The following is a 15,492-nucleotide window of genomic DNA, read 5'->3' as shown; positions in this document are numbered from 1 at the left end:
CTCCCGCGGTCAAGTGTATGAACACCCGATTAAACCGGTCGGTACACACGGAGTGAAGATGGCGACGCGAGCGGCGCTGCGGTGTCTCTCTGCAAACTTTTCCCCGAGGCTGCCTCAGCTGTCGTCCGCAGCGCAGTCCTCCGCCACCCGGCTTCTGTGGAGGAGCGGCTCTCCGCGGACACTGAGCACCGCCTCGGCCCTGTCCACAGGTAACGAAACGCTGCAGGCTACATGTGGGCTCGGTCCCGCATTCCCGTCTGACGAATGGGCGGAAAGGGAAAAACAAAAAAAAAACACGCAGTTTGTGTCACTTTCCCACAGTGGAGCAGCGAGGGGAGCTCAAAAAAAGTTTGTTTTTCTACTCGCTGGTCGATATAAAGTTTTATCAGCCACATGTTTAAAGCGAGAGTGCTGCAGATATTTGTAGGTTTTTTTTAATGTTTGAGGATCCAAGCACGAAGTCTACTTTTGGGATGTTGACCTGAAACGACATGCGTCTCGTGCACCGAGGACCTTATTATAGCCAAAGTCACCCGTGATCATGGCCACGCGCTATTAATTGTGGTGGGCGAGTGAGTAACAAGTGTGTGTGTGCGTGCGCGTACTAGCGCATGTGAGCCAACTTTGATGCATTGTATTATTCGTGCCAGTGTACATGTAATGCTTAAAATCCACGCCTGAATGATCATGGGATGGTTCCTCCACTCGGCTTTCCAGGACTGACTGTGCAGTGGTCATTCATCTGCATCTGCACTGTCTCACAATCTGGTTCAAACCTGTATTTTTCTGCATGGTCTGATGCCAACCCTGGAAGTTGTTGAGGCATTACAGTTCCTCCCTGGGGAAAGAGATGTGTGTCATAGCATGTTCGAACTCAACTGTGATCTTGGTTGTTTTTGCTTGCTGTCAAACTGAATAAGGATGTGGTTTGTGATTTTTTTTTTTTTTTAAATCCCTCCACCTCCTTAAAAGAGATTTCAAATAAGCAAAACATTGTACAGCATGAGTAAAAACAAATTGTTTGGTACCAGTTCTTGTTCTTTTGAGTGTGTTGATAAGGCCTCCCCTTTTGTTGCATCAGTTATATTTATTGTCAGGGGTGTTTTGAGGAGCTCAAAAAATAGCAGTTGTTTTGACTCTTCCCAGACTAATTCCTTCCTTTTTTTTGTTCTTTGTGCAGCCCTAAAGTTCACAGATAAACATGAGTGGGTGCAAGTGGACGGTGGAGTCGGGACTGTTGGTATCAGCAGTTTTGCTCAGGTAGGTTGCTGAGTTTGAGACTCTGCTAATCACTCATTTATGGCACACTTGGGTCAACCATATGTGATACCAGTGCTGCACTTTGCCCTCAGCTGCCTCACTATATCAGGAATATTTATTGTTATACAACTATTGTTTGAGCCTATTGATTAATGATATCAGCAGAGTTGTGCCATTGTTTAATCAATGTGCGTCATGCTTTTTTTTGGTTAATTTTTTTTAAATTACTGAACTGTTTAAAAGTTGGAAGTTGAGCAAATGTATTGTTACCACCATATTGGCATGTGAAATATACATCGTAAAAACATTGAAGTGTGATAAATTATGTTCCTGTGCACTCATTAAAAATGACAATTCAAGTTAGACAGGTTTTCAATTAATCGTGATTAATTCAAAGGTGTGAGGTGAAGCCATCAAACTTGTGATTGGAAGACAAACCGCTCGACCGCCTGAACCACAACTCATGCTGTCATCTCGTCTCGCCTAGTTCATATCTAATGCTTCCGTATATTATCCATTAACCCCATATCGCCACGATACCACGCGATTTGCTTCTGATAATTTCTGAGCAAAGTGTGGACTTTATCGTTTTGTGCTTATGCTGTACTTGATATGAAGATTTAGCAAACCTGAGAACTTGTGCAACTACCTTGTACTGGAGGACTGAACTCTACATAAAATAAAAAAAAATGACAACAAAAGGTCAACGTGGGACAGCAAACGTATTGGTACGAATTTTCTCTTTTGAAATTTTAATGTCGGAGTAAAAGTGAATTTTATTTCTTTACACTGGACCATCCTACAAAAATCTTGATTTCAGGGTTGAGGCAGTGGTTTGACACCTGTTGCAGATGCCTGCAGCCTCCATCGGTTAGCACGGACAGCGCTACTTTCGTAGCATGCTAAGCTGGCTGCAAACTGTGGAAATGATTTCCTAACTCATTACGCTGCGTCTCATTGAGACCCGCCTCCGTTCAGGAAATCCATTCTACATTTTGCAGCGAGCATTTGATTCAAATATATTTGTCGTCAGCAAATACATTTGAATCAAATGTGTTTCCCGGGACCGGTGCTGTAAAAAAAGCTGTGTCGGGGCAGTTTAATGTCGCTTTAAAATTAGTTATCCCTTTTTTTAAAATCCTAGTATGCAGAACTTGAACATAATGAGTTATATTATCCTCTTTTGAAATTACTGACCTATTCCTGCACTCGTGAGTTAGTCTGTGTAGTTTTTGGTCACTATTTAGGCAGCAGTATGAATTTTGATAATAAAACCTATTGCTCACAAGCTGTTCTCTTTTATTTTAGCTGCAGGTTCCCTGTGCAAAACAAAACACTGCTACATTTCAACATGGGATCGGATTTTATTTACTGCAAAAGTCTAATATAGCCCTAAATCAGGGGTGTCCTCCTCAGATCCTGCATGTTTTCCACGTCTCCCTGCTTCAACACAGCTGATTGCAACAAGCGGCTCGTTATCTGGCTTTGTGCTGAATGTGGTGATGAACTATCAAGACATTCAGGTGTGTTAAAGAAGGGAGATGTGGAAAACATGCAGGGCTGCGGCCCTCCACAACCAGTTTGACACCTCTGCCCTAAATAGAATCTACTTCAGTTTAATGAATCTACAGGATTTTAATGGTCAAGTCATACACGAGTCTTTTCTCACACTTTGATTGTGACATTGTCTGAATTCATCAGCCTCCTTTCTCATCGTAGGAAGCGTTGGGTGATGTGGTGTACTGCGGACTTCCTGAAGTTGGCCAAAGACTTGAACAAATGGGTGAGGCACCGAGAGACGACCCACACTCGCCGGATCCTCGCTTCTGTGTGTGCTGAAGGAGAAAGCCTGTGTTTTTTTTCCCCAGAGGAGTTTGGTGCCTTGGAAAGTGTAAAAGCTGCCAGCGAGCTGTACTCGCCACTAACGGGAGAAGTGACTGAGATCAACACGGAGCTGGCAGAGAATCCAGGACTGGTGAACAAAGACTGCTACGCAGAAGGTAAACGCGGTGTGATCGCCAGTGCTCTTTACCCGAAGCCTTTCCAGGTAGTTTTGATGCCGTGAAGTTTGAGTGGACGAGAATAACCAGAACAAATTTGCATCTCGTTTATGAAGGCAGTTCACACGTTTCTTTCAGATCTTGAACTCTTGTCTTTCAGGGTGGCTAATCAAGATGACCATTGAAAAGCCCGAAGAACTTGATGGCCTCATGGATCAAGCTGCGTATGACAAATTTATAAAGTCACTGGAAGAATAATTCAGTGAAGCCACTGTGCTGCTTTGAGATGTAATTAGTTGGCAGGGTTACTAACATCTTGTGTGACGCACATCTTCATCTGTGGTATTTATTTTATACTGGAATTGTGCCATCAGGATAATCTGAAATACTGAGTAACAATCTGTTTAGAAGGTTTAGATACTACCAAATCTAAAGGGCTCTTGCTCTCAAGATCTGTCTGTATTCTTGGGTCTTGTGTCTGGTGCTTTGCTCCATTTCTTTTTCTTTTGCGCAGACGTGGTAAAGGACTGGAAAGTGTTGTCACATTCATTTAATAAAATTGGACCCTTGTATGAGTTCATATGCCTGCGACTATTGATTTGATTTGGAGTAAAATGTTTTCTAGAGGAAAAAAACATTTTGGCAACTTCAATGAATTTACCGTAGTATTATTGTTGATGTTAAAATAGCACAATTTCCTCCAGTTGTCGCAATAATACAACTTTTCAGTAAAAAAAAAAAAGACTCATCCATGCAACGTTTGCTATATGTTTGAAATGGCCATGTTCACATCGTGTTGCTGCACGTGTGCTGACACAACGTACCGCTTCTTTGTAGTTCCACACACCTTGACCTTTGGCCTCAGATGAAGCTCAACTGAGATTGTAGAAAACTTATCAATCATTAATACAACTACTTTAAAACCAGTGAGTGAGTGCTACACAACACTGTTTGGAATTAAAGATCAAAGTTTTTTCCTGGATCAAACTGTTAAGTTTGTCACTCAGAATATCCATGAAGTTATGTGTATATTGAAAGATGATTGTGTGAAATGAGTTCGTAGAGACGTGTCCCGTTCAAAACTGCATATTCGACCACCCTGACACCACTTTGAGATGGCATACTTCCCTTATCTCCGTGGGGAAATTAATTGTTTGCGTTTAACTTTTTTTTTTTTTTTTTTTAAATAGTTGACCTTAAACATGTGACAGTGGGCTGCCATAGTGCAGCAGCGATGGCGCTTTACTCTAACCCACAGTGGTACCCTCTCAGCAGCAGTGGGATTCAAACCTCCAAACACATGCTTGCCTCTTCAGCCTTTTCCACTGCACAAAACTTGATTTGTTGCAAATATTAAAACACAATGTTCCCAAGATGCAACCAAGTTTTTTACTGCATGATACTTAATGGATTGAGCAATATGGTTTTTTTTCTTTAGTATGCAGACCTGTACCCATTAGCACTTCCTTCATCTTGTCTTTATCATGGCTAGTGTGTGTGTGGAGGGGATATTAGGCAGCAAGTTTACAATTGGTACTCCCATGTTGCAGAAAAATCACTAAGCATAAGGATTTAAGCATATTTGACAAGAATCAAATTGATTGCTTGAATGACTGTATCAGACCATCTCAAAACTACAACTGTGGTGGTATCGGATAACGGAGTGCCCACGCCTGATCATTGTGGTCCAATGGATGCCCCGCATTGCAACTTCCAATAATCAATACAATTCTCAAAATCTTGGTGCCGTGCCAGATGCCACACTCAATGGGTGTGGACTGCTTTGACATAAAAAAGGGAACTTGCACAATGTCCCGAAAGTCTTGATGCGATGATTGCTGTATACTCACTGAACATTGCATTTGGGCAACACCAACAATTTACATTGGACGGACCTAACGGGGGCATAGCCCATCAAACCTGACCAAAGTGGAACTATCTGACACAAGCTGGCCGAAATTAACATTTTTACCATGAGATATGCATAGTACTCTTAATAAATCCTGTCTGTTACCTTAATGATAGCTGCAACATTTTCTTTTTGTTTTGCCAATACCAAGCAACTAAATTTAATCCTCATTCAGTAAATACTTGCCTTGGCCAATCATGCATAAGACAACCTGCCTCACCAAGCAAGTTCATACAGGAAATTAAAAGTGGAAGTATCACATTCTTGGATATGTACATTACCAGTAAAAAGTTTGGACACGTCTCCATTTACAGTGTAGATAGTCGTTGAAAGCGTGATATACCAATACTTGTGGAATTATGTAGTAAACCGGTAAGTGTGAAATAACTCAAAACATGTTTTATATTTTAGAATCACACACACACACACACACACACAAAATCAAGAACCTGATCACATGACCATTCCTTCTATTGACTAACATTTTACTTTCAACATAAATGAGTGATTTTAGTCAGCACAAAAGCTATATTTCAGGCTATGCTTGGCACACATTTGCAGTAATGCATCTGTGATATTCTTCAACGGTTTGATCACAGCGTGTCATTAAAGTTTCTTATCAAAATGACTTACGCTGCCACATATCTATAATTCACAATTCATCCACCAAGTAAATGCCTCTGCCAGCTGTCTGCAGTATATGCAAAAAACCTACAACATAGAGGTGGTAGGTCTACACCTAGTGGCAAGGACAACAAACCTCACCTTTATTTACCCAACGTATACTATACATACACAGCTCCTACAATTTCGAGCAAATTTAGGAATTTGCTTTAAATTGATCACACCTAGAAATACACGGAACACATATATCCAGTTTAACATGTCTAAAAACCCATACAGAGAAATTTCAAAACTAATTATCATTACAATGTTGCACAAAACTTTTGTTCACCGTTTAGTTTCAAATACACAATTTGTCATATTCGTTTTGTTTATTAGCTTTTATGATTTAGAAACTGTAAATATATAAAACTGGGTAAATCAAAGACTAAAAGGGATTATTCAGTATCATGCCTCCCATGTGTTTGTTTATATTTTGAAGCGTTACTGTCAGTTTTACTGTGAGGGGCGAACACTCCCGACATACTCTTCGTCTTTGCACTTCGCGAGCTGGAGTCTCCGCTCATTGGCTGCTGTTCACATATCCCACAATGCACCGCTTTTCAACTTCCTTTTTCCGTTCGGCCATTTTCCTCCCTTGTAGGTATGAGAAATTATTCTCCATAAATTTCAAAGAATCTGCTTCAATCCTCGTTGTTTTATAAATGCATGGCGTTCTTCTCGCTAGTATCATGTAGCGCAATTTGTCACATTTCAAATAAAGTGACTATTTTCGTTAAAGACCATGTTGATTTGTAAAAATTGCCATGTCTTCGTGGCGTTACCTGTTCACTGGGTGACTGTTAGCATTAGTGGTACAGTTTTAATAGTTGCGGCTTCCGTCTTGTACCGGTGTCCTAGTAAATAAAGACGAATATACTTCATTTGTTTTTGAGTGCATTTTGCTGGTAATGTTCGCTTAGGGCTGTCGGCCTGACGAGTCCCACATCGAAGTAGCCCCTGGCCTCGTTAGCCATTAGCTGAGTGTGCCGGCATGACGAGACGCTGATATCCGTGCACCACGCTGTGTTTCAGGGACGTAGGCAGCCATGGCCCCCAACCGGAATGGAATGATCTTGAACCCTCACTTCCACAAGGACTGGCAGAAAAGAGTCCGCACCTGGTTCAACCAGCCTGCCAGGAAGATCCGCAGGTGAGGACAGTGTTCACTCTCCCGAGTGATGCTAACTGGAGTTAGCATGGCGTGAGAGACATGCAACTCGAATGTGAGCTGTTTAAAGAGAATTGGCTGTCCAGAACTATTATTTACAAATCTCCTAAAATGGAACAGAAATGAAGCTGTCAAACGTTAAGCTCGTGTTCCTGACCAGGCGCCTCAATATCAGGCCACAGTTCTCATTTGTTTATCCACATGTGATGCAGTTAAGGGCCATTCGAATACATGCTGTATAACATACAACTACTGCATTTAATGATATTTTTATCAAGTGGTTTTGCTTTTAAGATTTGCGAAGTTAGACTGTTTTCTCTGCTGTTATATCAAACCACAGAGACCTGGGATAAGCAACTGTTTACACTCAAGTGTTTCCTCTTGTAATCAAAACTAGTTCCATCCATGTTCAGCATGCTTGTGCAGATAACATGCATGTTACAGGACAGGCCTGTAAAATATTGTTAATATTACTTTTGTGCTTATGTCAGTTTTATGTATGAACAGCAGTAAGTAGGAATTTGCTCTAAATTGGTCACTTGCAGGGTTGTTTCCCCCCCCAAACATCACAGGAAAGAAATAGATTTACCAAGTTTTACTGCAGTGTTGCATGAAGGTTCTAGTGACGAATCAATCAGATTGCAACCTAGAAATTTGTGATAGCAATTTTTGGTTTTTTCTGCTTGTGCTTTATTTATATAAATACAAATTTTCAAAATTGTTAACTTGACTGTTTTTGGCCTATAGGTCTTAATGCCGTCGGACAGCAAAAGATTGTGATTACTTCTGTCTGACCCTGATACATTTCTCTTAAGGCGGAAGGCTCGTCAGGCTAAGGCCCGTCTCATCGCTCCTCGTCCTGTCGCTGGACCACTGAGGCCACAAGTCAGGTGTCCCACTATCAGGTACCACACCAAGGTCCGTGCCGGGCGTGGCTTCACCTTGGAGGAGCTGAAGGTAATCAATTCTAGTTGAGTGCCAGAATTTTTGTGCAAGAACAATGTGTGCCAATTTTCATGTCCCCAAACCCTTTTGATTCTCCAAAGAAGGGAATGAAATTGTTATGTTGCTCACGCCTTAAAACTTGGTTTGTTAGGATCTCAAAATCAGAAAAGCTATTGACATTTTCTGTGGATGGAAAGCAGAACAAGTTCAACCTTTCTGTAATGACTCATGCTTTCCACGCAGCCAAAAAACTCAAAAGAACATGAAGTGCTGCTCAAACACTTGATGTCTTTGCCTATGTGTACCATCCTATTCCTGCCATGTACTTTTCCTGCAGTGGGAGGAAAGCTAAATGATTGTTGATGTGCATCACTGTGAAGCCTGTGGACTTGATTGACTTTTATTCACAAAGGAGTATGTTAAAGCACAATTTAGTATTTTAATTGAGGTTATTTGGTAGAGTGTGGTTGGCACATTTATCAGTGCGAAAGGCCACTTGAACACGTTGGTCCTTGCCACCAAATTACTGATGCTCAATTTCAATAAGTCAACTCTTTTTAGGTATTTTTGTTGTTGCAGTTCAAAGGAACAAATACGGATGGCAAGAGTGTTTATTTAATTAGCATAATTTCAAGACTTTCAAAATGATTTTTATCCTTGCTGCTAAAGATGCTCTTTGATGTAGATGAAGATAACAAAGGTCTATTATTGCTTCAAAAGTAATGAATTCTCAAGTTTTGGGGTAATTCTTGTTATCCTTTCCTATTTAACATTTTCGGTATCATTATTTTCTCGCTAGTCTTTGTAGAGGTCTGTTTGCCAGGATGCAAGTGATGCCAAGCTGTGGGTTTCCACTAAATCTTTGTTCAGTGTAATCAAGATATGTTGAAGTATAAAAACAGTTAAAGCAGTCAGGTGATGACAAATCTCCGGAATCTCTGTATTCACTTGATGAAAACATTGAACCCCTTTTCTGATGACTGCTTCTGTTTTGTTAGTCAAAGAAAGTCGTGAGGTTTGATTTGACTGGAGTATTTCAGGGGAGCCTCATTGTGCTGTGATTCTCTCTTCAGGCTGCTGGTATCCACAAAAAGACGGCTCGCACTATTGGCATTGCAGTTGACTCTCGTCGCCGCAACCGATCCACAGAGTCTCTCCAGGCCAACGTGCAGCGCCTCAAAGAGTACCGCTCCAAGCTCATCCTGTTCCCCAGGAAGGCTTCTGCCCCCAAGAAGGGAGACAGCACTGTGAGTTTCACATGCAGCAGAAAGATTCTTTTTTTGTAAACTTTACATCATTGGTGTATTTGTCGTTCGTTGCCTTCACAAGACAAGATTTAAGAGTTGAATGTCAATAACTTTATTTTTCAGCTCTCAATGTCTTGTGCATTTTTTCTGCTTTTACCCACTTAATGAGTAATGACCCCAAAACTAAATCGTAGATGCTTTTATGATAAATACTTGGAAGAAAATTTGTATTTTGAAGGCTTTTCTCGTTTTGCTTCATTGGTTTCATCATAAAATTGATTGGACTGGATGTGAGTTTTTAATGAACTAACCTGTGGAACTTTCAGGTGACCCTGTAGAATCTAGTTAATTTTTCAAAAGTAACTTGTCCATTTACTATTTGTAAGGTCTTTATTTTTTTTTCTATGGGACATTGACGATGCACCATATCCGCAGTGCATTCGCTCTGGTATTACTTCTTGTGGCTCATATATTTAAAAACTATCACGTACTCAGTCTGACTCTGAGTTTCAAGATGTTTACTGTTGAAGATATTAACCAAATATCGTTATCAGCAGCTTATTCGATTGTTCATTGTGTAATTTTCCTTCAAATGCTGCCTAAATAGACTTGTTTTGTGAGCCACACTGATGTTTTTTCCGATCTTTTCAGGAGGAGGAACTGAAGATGGCCACTCAGCTCACAGGTCCAGTCATGCCCATCAGAACTGTAAGTTACAGCTCCTGCAATGTTCGACATTACATGATCATTTTGTTTTCATCAAAACACAAGCTGAATGGAAATAACTGATTAGTTTTCATGTCTGAGCATCATTTTGTCCACATTGACGAGAAGGCAGAAATAATTTTCATGGCAGCAGTCAGATGATGACAAATCTCCGGAATCTCTGTACGTCTCTGATGACACATTTGAACCCCTTTTCTGATGACTGCTTTCCAACAAACAAACAAATCAATCTCTGGAACTCAAACAGCACTGGAATGTTTACCACCTATAGGAGATGGTCTATCAAACAGTCTCATGTGCTCATTGTTTTCTCCTCAGGTGCACAAGAAGGAGAAGGCCCGCGTTATCTCAGAGGACGAGAAGAACTTCAAGGCTTTCGCCAGCCTGCGTATGGCCCGTGCCAACGCCCGTCTTTTCGGCATTCGTGCAAAGAGAGCCAAAGAGGCTGCCGAGCAGGACGTGGAGAAAAAGAAGTGAAAATAGTCACTATGGAACTTTGCAAAATAAAGTGTTTAAAAAGAGAATTGGGGGAATGTCGTGATTACGATTTTAGTATTTGGTGCTGGTTTGTAATTGTAAATACATATTCTACATCACTATAGTATCCAGTTTGGATATTGTTTGGAGTTCGAGGGTCATTAACAAAGGTTACTGAAACAGTTTGTCAGCAGGTACTGAATTCTTTTATGAACTAAGGATGCCGTGGTTCAGTAACAGAATGTAATGTCATTTATGCAAAGAGGCTCAGTTGTTAATGTCTCATGGTAATAAATAAAACTAAAAACTTCAGTTCAAATTAAATATTTCAGTTATGTTTGGTGTGATAAGCTTAATGTACCACCATAGTACAAAGGAGCTAGTCTTATGCGATATGAAATTATAAATCAAAGAATGATCAATATTGGTGTTACCAACAGACCCGTCTTGGCTATGAAGTTAGATCTAAAAAATTCTAAAGACTGAAGGGCACAGTGATCTCTTCGCTGTAGCTGTCCCTCCACAGATGTCTACAGGATTGTAGTACATTCACACAATACTACCCACCAGTACGCTGATCCCCTAAGACCTTGTGGCTTAAAGTTCTGCCCAATGGGCGAAGATACTATATTTGCATTGCTGACTACCATTATAACCACATTCTGCAATAGACCATAGTGTCACAAGGAAGTCGCATTTCCTTTGTTTTAAATACATTTTAATTCAGTGAGATAATCACTGAAATAGAACACAGTGGGTTATAATGAACAGTTATTGATTAGAATTTCTCTGAAAAGTGAGTTACTTAACCCAGCCAGTGTTATAAGTGTGATTAATGAAATTGAAAGAAGCTGTGAAGTGTTACTGTATTGAAAGTCTTGTCCAATCAGATGGCTCTGTTAGAATTACCATATATACTTTAATCTTCATAATGACACGTTTTAAGTATGTAATCATTTATTTATTTTACAGTTCTCCTGAGGATCACACACACATGCAATTTAGAGTCACCAATTAACCTCATAAACATGTAAACAACACAGTAAACTAACAAACTTCTCAATCGACCACTGCCATTGGCTTTCTTTATCAAAGGTACTTTATAAAATATAATACCGGTAAATAAATTCATACACACTGAAAAATGTGAGACCCTCTTGTTAATATGGCAACACCAGAGTGCTTCTGGGTAAAAGCAATTGAGTTTTGCTGGTGTTCAGATCAGTAGGTGGCACTATAGGCACAACATAGCAGCCACAGAGGTCTAGGATTGTAGGGGCTGTTTTGACAGTCTAATTGTGAAAACTGCATTTTGTTCTTTCACCACAGGAAAACTAACTGGAGTTACTTCATCTTACGAGGAGTGAATGCTAAGTTCAGTTTCAAGCTGGTAGATACTTTGAGGACATCAGGTCCAGCATGCTAATGCACAGGTGGAAGGAGTGGAGGTCAACAACAACCCCTGACGCAGAGAAAGGTCAGGAGGAGCTGACAGTAAGTGAAAACATACCATCCCAACGGGCCAGCGTTCCTCATGGGCCCATGCAGGGGAGCAAAGCTGCATATTAACATCCTTACTGAAGGTTTTGTAGTGGCCCACATAAACTCAATGAACTGTAATGGAACACTCATCACTGCAGAGAACGTGAAAGTTGCATGTACTAAGCTGTTCTGATAAGGCGGAATGGATAAAATGAAAAAAACAACAGCATCACTCCATCACCTTGAGACTATTTCTGTGCGTTACTCACTGTTTGGCTTTAAAATGTTTACAGATCCAGAGAATCTGTAAGATCCATTGTCGGTGTTTACAGGCGGAAAGAACAGGACAAGGTTTGTGTCCTTTGTGTGTGTGTGTGTGTGTGTGTGTGTGTGTGTGTGTGTGTGTGTGTGTGTGTGCCTGCCTGCGTGCGTCTGCTAGAGTGTTCCTCCATGTTCCAGCAGTCTGAATATTCATAAATAATTCAGTTAATGAAGGTGAGTGGACAGTCAAGTTGTTTTGGATCTAGTTTGATTGATATGTCTGAAGTCTGCATGGTTGCTCCAATTTATTCTCAAGGTAGGGTATTGCAGAGCGTTAAATGACTGCAAGAAGAAACTCCTGAGTTTGAGAAACAGGAAATGAATATTGCTTTGCAATCATGTATTTATTCCATCATCTTGCTTTTGTTGGTTAAATATATTATTTTTAATTGTAAAGAATGCCTTTATGTCAGCATTTATAATCCTGCCGTATAAATATCTGGCTCTGGCTTAATTTGGCCATTTAATGGGACTTTCTTGTTGGATGGATAATCACTGGCTCACTACCTCACATAATCACGAAGGAAATGTAATGTTCATTCATTCCAATGAACTAAACATCAACATCTTGATTGATTAGTTGCTGCAGCCTTGTTTTAGGGCTTGTCTCAAATGGACTCTGCCATTCCCTACCACTATTCAAAAACAATCAATGGGATTGTGCATTCTCTACGATCAGCTTTGTTTCTGTAGATAGTGTGTATTTTTGTATTTTAGTCTGAGTGAAAAGAGAAAAGTCAGACCTCTTAGACCATAATATTTGCAGATCATTAATATAATGATGATGGATGATACTCCTGGAAGTATCTGATGTCAGAGTTATCTGAAACATAATGTCAGTGATTGAGTATCATCAATGAAAATCCTACTGCAGCCGTCAACATGGGAAAAGGCTTCAGAATGCATATTGTCTCTGAAATGTTGTCCAAAACTCTACCTATGTATAAAGAGGGAGCTGCTGGTGGAAAACAGTCGATGATATTGTACAGACACACCAGAGCAAGACAGATTGAAATATTTGAGTGCATCAGGCCATGTTGAGAGCCTCTGACTTGTGCATATTGTAGATGCAGTGTCGTCAGGAAAGCCAAAGAAAGCCCTGAATGTAGCTGGGGGAAATGCAGCAAGGGGGAGTCTAGATAGATAATCCATGTGTAAACGCAGAGAACGTCCTGTGAGGTGTTGAACCCACACAGCAGCAGCAGATGGCCGCTGTTTGGAGCTGTGGCGTAACAGGGCTCAGGTGTGTGCCCCACAGCAGACGCTTTCTACCAACTCTGGACCCTCATGCAAGAAGAGGCAGTGAGGGTGAAAAGAGAACCCACTCGAGGTGTCAGAAAGCAGCCGGATTCGGTGTTAAAAACACTTAAAGCAGATAACGACTCTAAATGATTCTTCAGAAGAAACACCAGCTTGATGGGAGTTTGTGTTTTTTGTGTGTGTTATAATATGTAAGCTGCATGTTAAGTAGCTCAGATAGTACTGACGATTAAAAAAAGCAACTAGCTAAATGTTTGTTTCCTACTGCTGGGGTAATTTGAGTGTCGTGCCTGCGTGAATGCTTGGAATGCCTGTCAACGAATCAATTATATCCTCTTGAAATCAAATACTGTGTTGAAATGCTGCAAATTCAAATGAAAAAAAAATAATAAAAGAAGGTTTTCTTCATTTGAAGGACAATTCGGAATGAAATGTAACAACCCTCAGATATAAATGTTGCAGCAGTTCAGTTAAAGCCAACGCATTTCTACCTTCGCAAAGTGTACTGTTATTAGCGGCCCACCATACAAGGTACATTTGGAAAATCAAAACAATGCTTTTACGTGCAGTTTTCAGATTGGATGTTGAGGGACCAACATTTCCTAAGTAATTGTGTTTTAGAAGCAGGGGAGCTGCTGCTTTGTCAGTGCAATCCATGATTGTTATGCAATGTCTGGAAATACATTCATGAAAATAATACATTTGTGGGTGGGCTGCAAAATGGTGTGAGCACAGATGCTGTGTTGGAACAATACATTATGTAATGTACATAGCTGTCAAGTGATTGGAAATCTCCATTGTAAATCAGTTCATGACCGTTTCAAAATTGGTTACATGTTATACAACATGTGGGTGCATGATATGTGATTTTATTTAATTTTTCTTGAATGAGCGAGCCACTCACTGGTCCTCAGCTGTCTGGGGCTTAACATGGAGATTTAATTGTTGTGTGCTGCTGCTGGAAGATCAGCTTTTCTGAGCCCCTGCTGTTTTGCTCACATCACCCTTCATTTAGTTCTTCGTGAAGATGAGCAAAATCATTCTGGGCACAAATGGACAACATGAATCTTACAGAGAGGGGCATTAGAGAATCACCTTTGTTCACTTCTTATGTTCACGTGTGAAGAAAAGCATTCCTCCATCTTGAAACTCCAGAAATAACAAAGGAGTCCTTCTACCTGGAGGAGAGTGAAATAGGAAATGGATTTTCACTTATAAAGCACTTTTTAACTGCTCCAGTAGTCCAAAAGTGCTTTACACAGTTAATCACATTCACCCATTCTCACACAAATGGAGGTGGTTGCCATTCGAGGCACTCAATCCATTCATTGGGAGTGATTTGGGCTTCAGTGTCTTGCTCAAAGATACTTTGACATGTAAAGATGGGAATCAAACCACAGTTTTCCAATTGGGAGACAAATTCTCTACCAACCAAACCACCAAATGGTATAAATTCACATGGCTCACCATAGGATTCCTTACTGGATATTTTATATACAAATGTAAGTTTAGTGATATTAATCCCTCTTTGAGTTGCTTTTAATAATATCTGTAGTCCTGTTGGCTTCAAATGTGCTAATAGGCGCTTTCACTGCGCTTTTTATTGGGCTTTTGATTATTACTGTTATTATTAGTACACGCAGGTGCAGTCACTTTAATACTGATTATCTCCTGCTCTTTCACTCAATTCCATGCACACAAAAAAAATAATAATTTGCAGATTGAGACAAAACATAGAATAAGCTTGAGACACGATAACGTGGATTTCTGGTGCTGGGAAGTATATGAGGCTTTTAACACATTTAAATCAATATTTACAGTGTTTCCATTGAAATCACAGAAAATGTTTCAGCAGCGCTCAAAAGGATCACGATAGAGCGTGAACCGAACGTGCCGTTTTATGAGACTGTTGAGCATTTCACTGATTCATTGATGGGTCTAAATTTAGAGTCTCTTTTGTCAGCAAATCACACAAAAGCTCAGCGCGTAATCGTCACATGTATTTCATGTTTTGTTGCTTTTTTGGACGCC

General features: G+C 40.3%; 2 protein-coding genes across 3 annotated transcripts; both read left to right on the top strand.

The window, feature by feature from the left end:
• gcshb (glycine cleavage system protein H (aminomethyl carrier), b) lies at positions 1-3,840 on the top strand. Its single transcript, XM_080501073.1, has 5 exons — positions 1-209; positions 1,181-1,260; positions 2,980-3,043; positions 3,129-3,260; positions 3,421-3,840. Exons 1-5 carry the CDS (start codon positions 59-61, stop codon positions 3,516-3,518), a joined length of 525 nt encoding a protein of 174 aa, XP_080357199.1. The 5' UTR covers positions 1-58; the 3' UTR covers positions 3,519-3,840.
• A 2,560-nt stretch (positions 3,841-6,400) lies between these two features.
• On the top strand, positions 6,401-10,445 carry rpl13 (ribosomal protein L13). Of its 2 annotated transcripts, none has more exons than XM_080499924.1 (6): positions 6,401-6,432; positions 6,868-6,985; positions 7,819-7,960; positions 9,022-9,195; positions 9,847-9,903; positions 10,240-10,445. In XM_080499924.1, the coding sequence occupies exons 2-6, from the start codon at positions 6,882-6,884 to the stop codon at positions 10,396-10,398; spliced, it is 636 nt and encodes a 211-aa protein (XP_080356050.1). In that variant the 5' UTR covers positions 6,401-6,432; positions 6,868-6,881; the 3' UTR covers positions 10,399-10,445. The 2 variants fall into 2 exon arrangements, with proteins under 2 accessions (XP_080356050.1, XP_080356049.1); XM_080499923.1 differs by having other exon boundaries at positions 6,405-6,436.
• The last annotated feature ends 5,047 nt before the right edge of the window (positions 10,446-15,492 follow it).

Source organism: Blennius ocellaris (assembly GCF_963422515.1).
Source record: "Blennius ocellaris genome assembly, chromosome: 1".
Taxonomy (NCBI): Eukaryota; Metazoa; Chordata; class Actinopteri; order Blenniiformes; family Blenniidae; genus Blennius; species Blennius ocellaris.
The sequence above is the reverse complement of the archived record's forward strand: the minus strand, read 5'-3'. Positions and strand labels throughout refer to the sequence as shown.

What these genes read in the sequence shown, in the direction of transcription:
- gcshb (XM_080501073.1), top strand. Translation starts at nt 59, where the DNA reads ATGGCGACGCGAGCGGCGCTGCGGTGTCTCTCTGCAAACTTTTCCCCG. An exon ending in GTATCAGCAGTTTTGCTCAG is followed by an intron (nt 1,261 to 2,979) that starts GTAGGTTGCTGA and finishes TTCTCATCGTAG; the next exon opens with GAAGCGTTGGGTGATGTGGT. An exon ending in CCAAAGACTTGAACAAATGG is followed by an intron (nt 3,044 to 3,128) that starts GTGAGGCACCGA and finishes TTTTTTCCCCAG; the next exon opens with AGGAGTTTGGTGCCTTGGAA.
- rpl13 (XM_080499924.1), top strand. Translation starts at nt 6,882, where the DNA reads ATGGCCCCCAACCGGAATGGAATGATCTTGAACCCTCACTTCCACAAG. An exon ending in CCTGCCAGGAAGATCCGCAG is followed by an intron (nt 6,986 to 7,818) that starts GTGAGGACAGTG and finishes ATTTCTCTTAAG; the next exon opens with GCGGAAGGCTCGTCAGGCTA. An exon ending in CAGTCATGCCCATCAGAACT is followed by an intron (nt 9,904 to 10,239) that starts GTAAGTTACAGC and finishes TTTTCTCCTCAG; the next exon opens with GTGCACAAGAAGGAGAAGGC.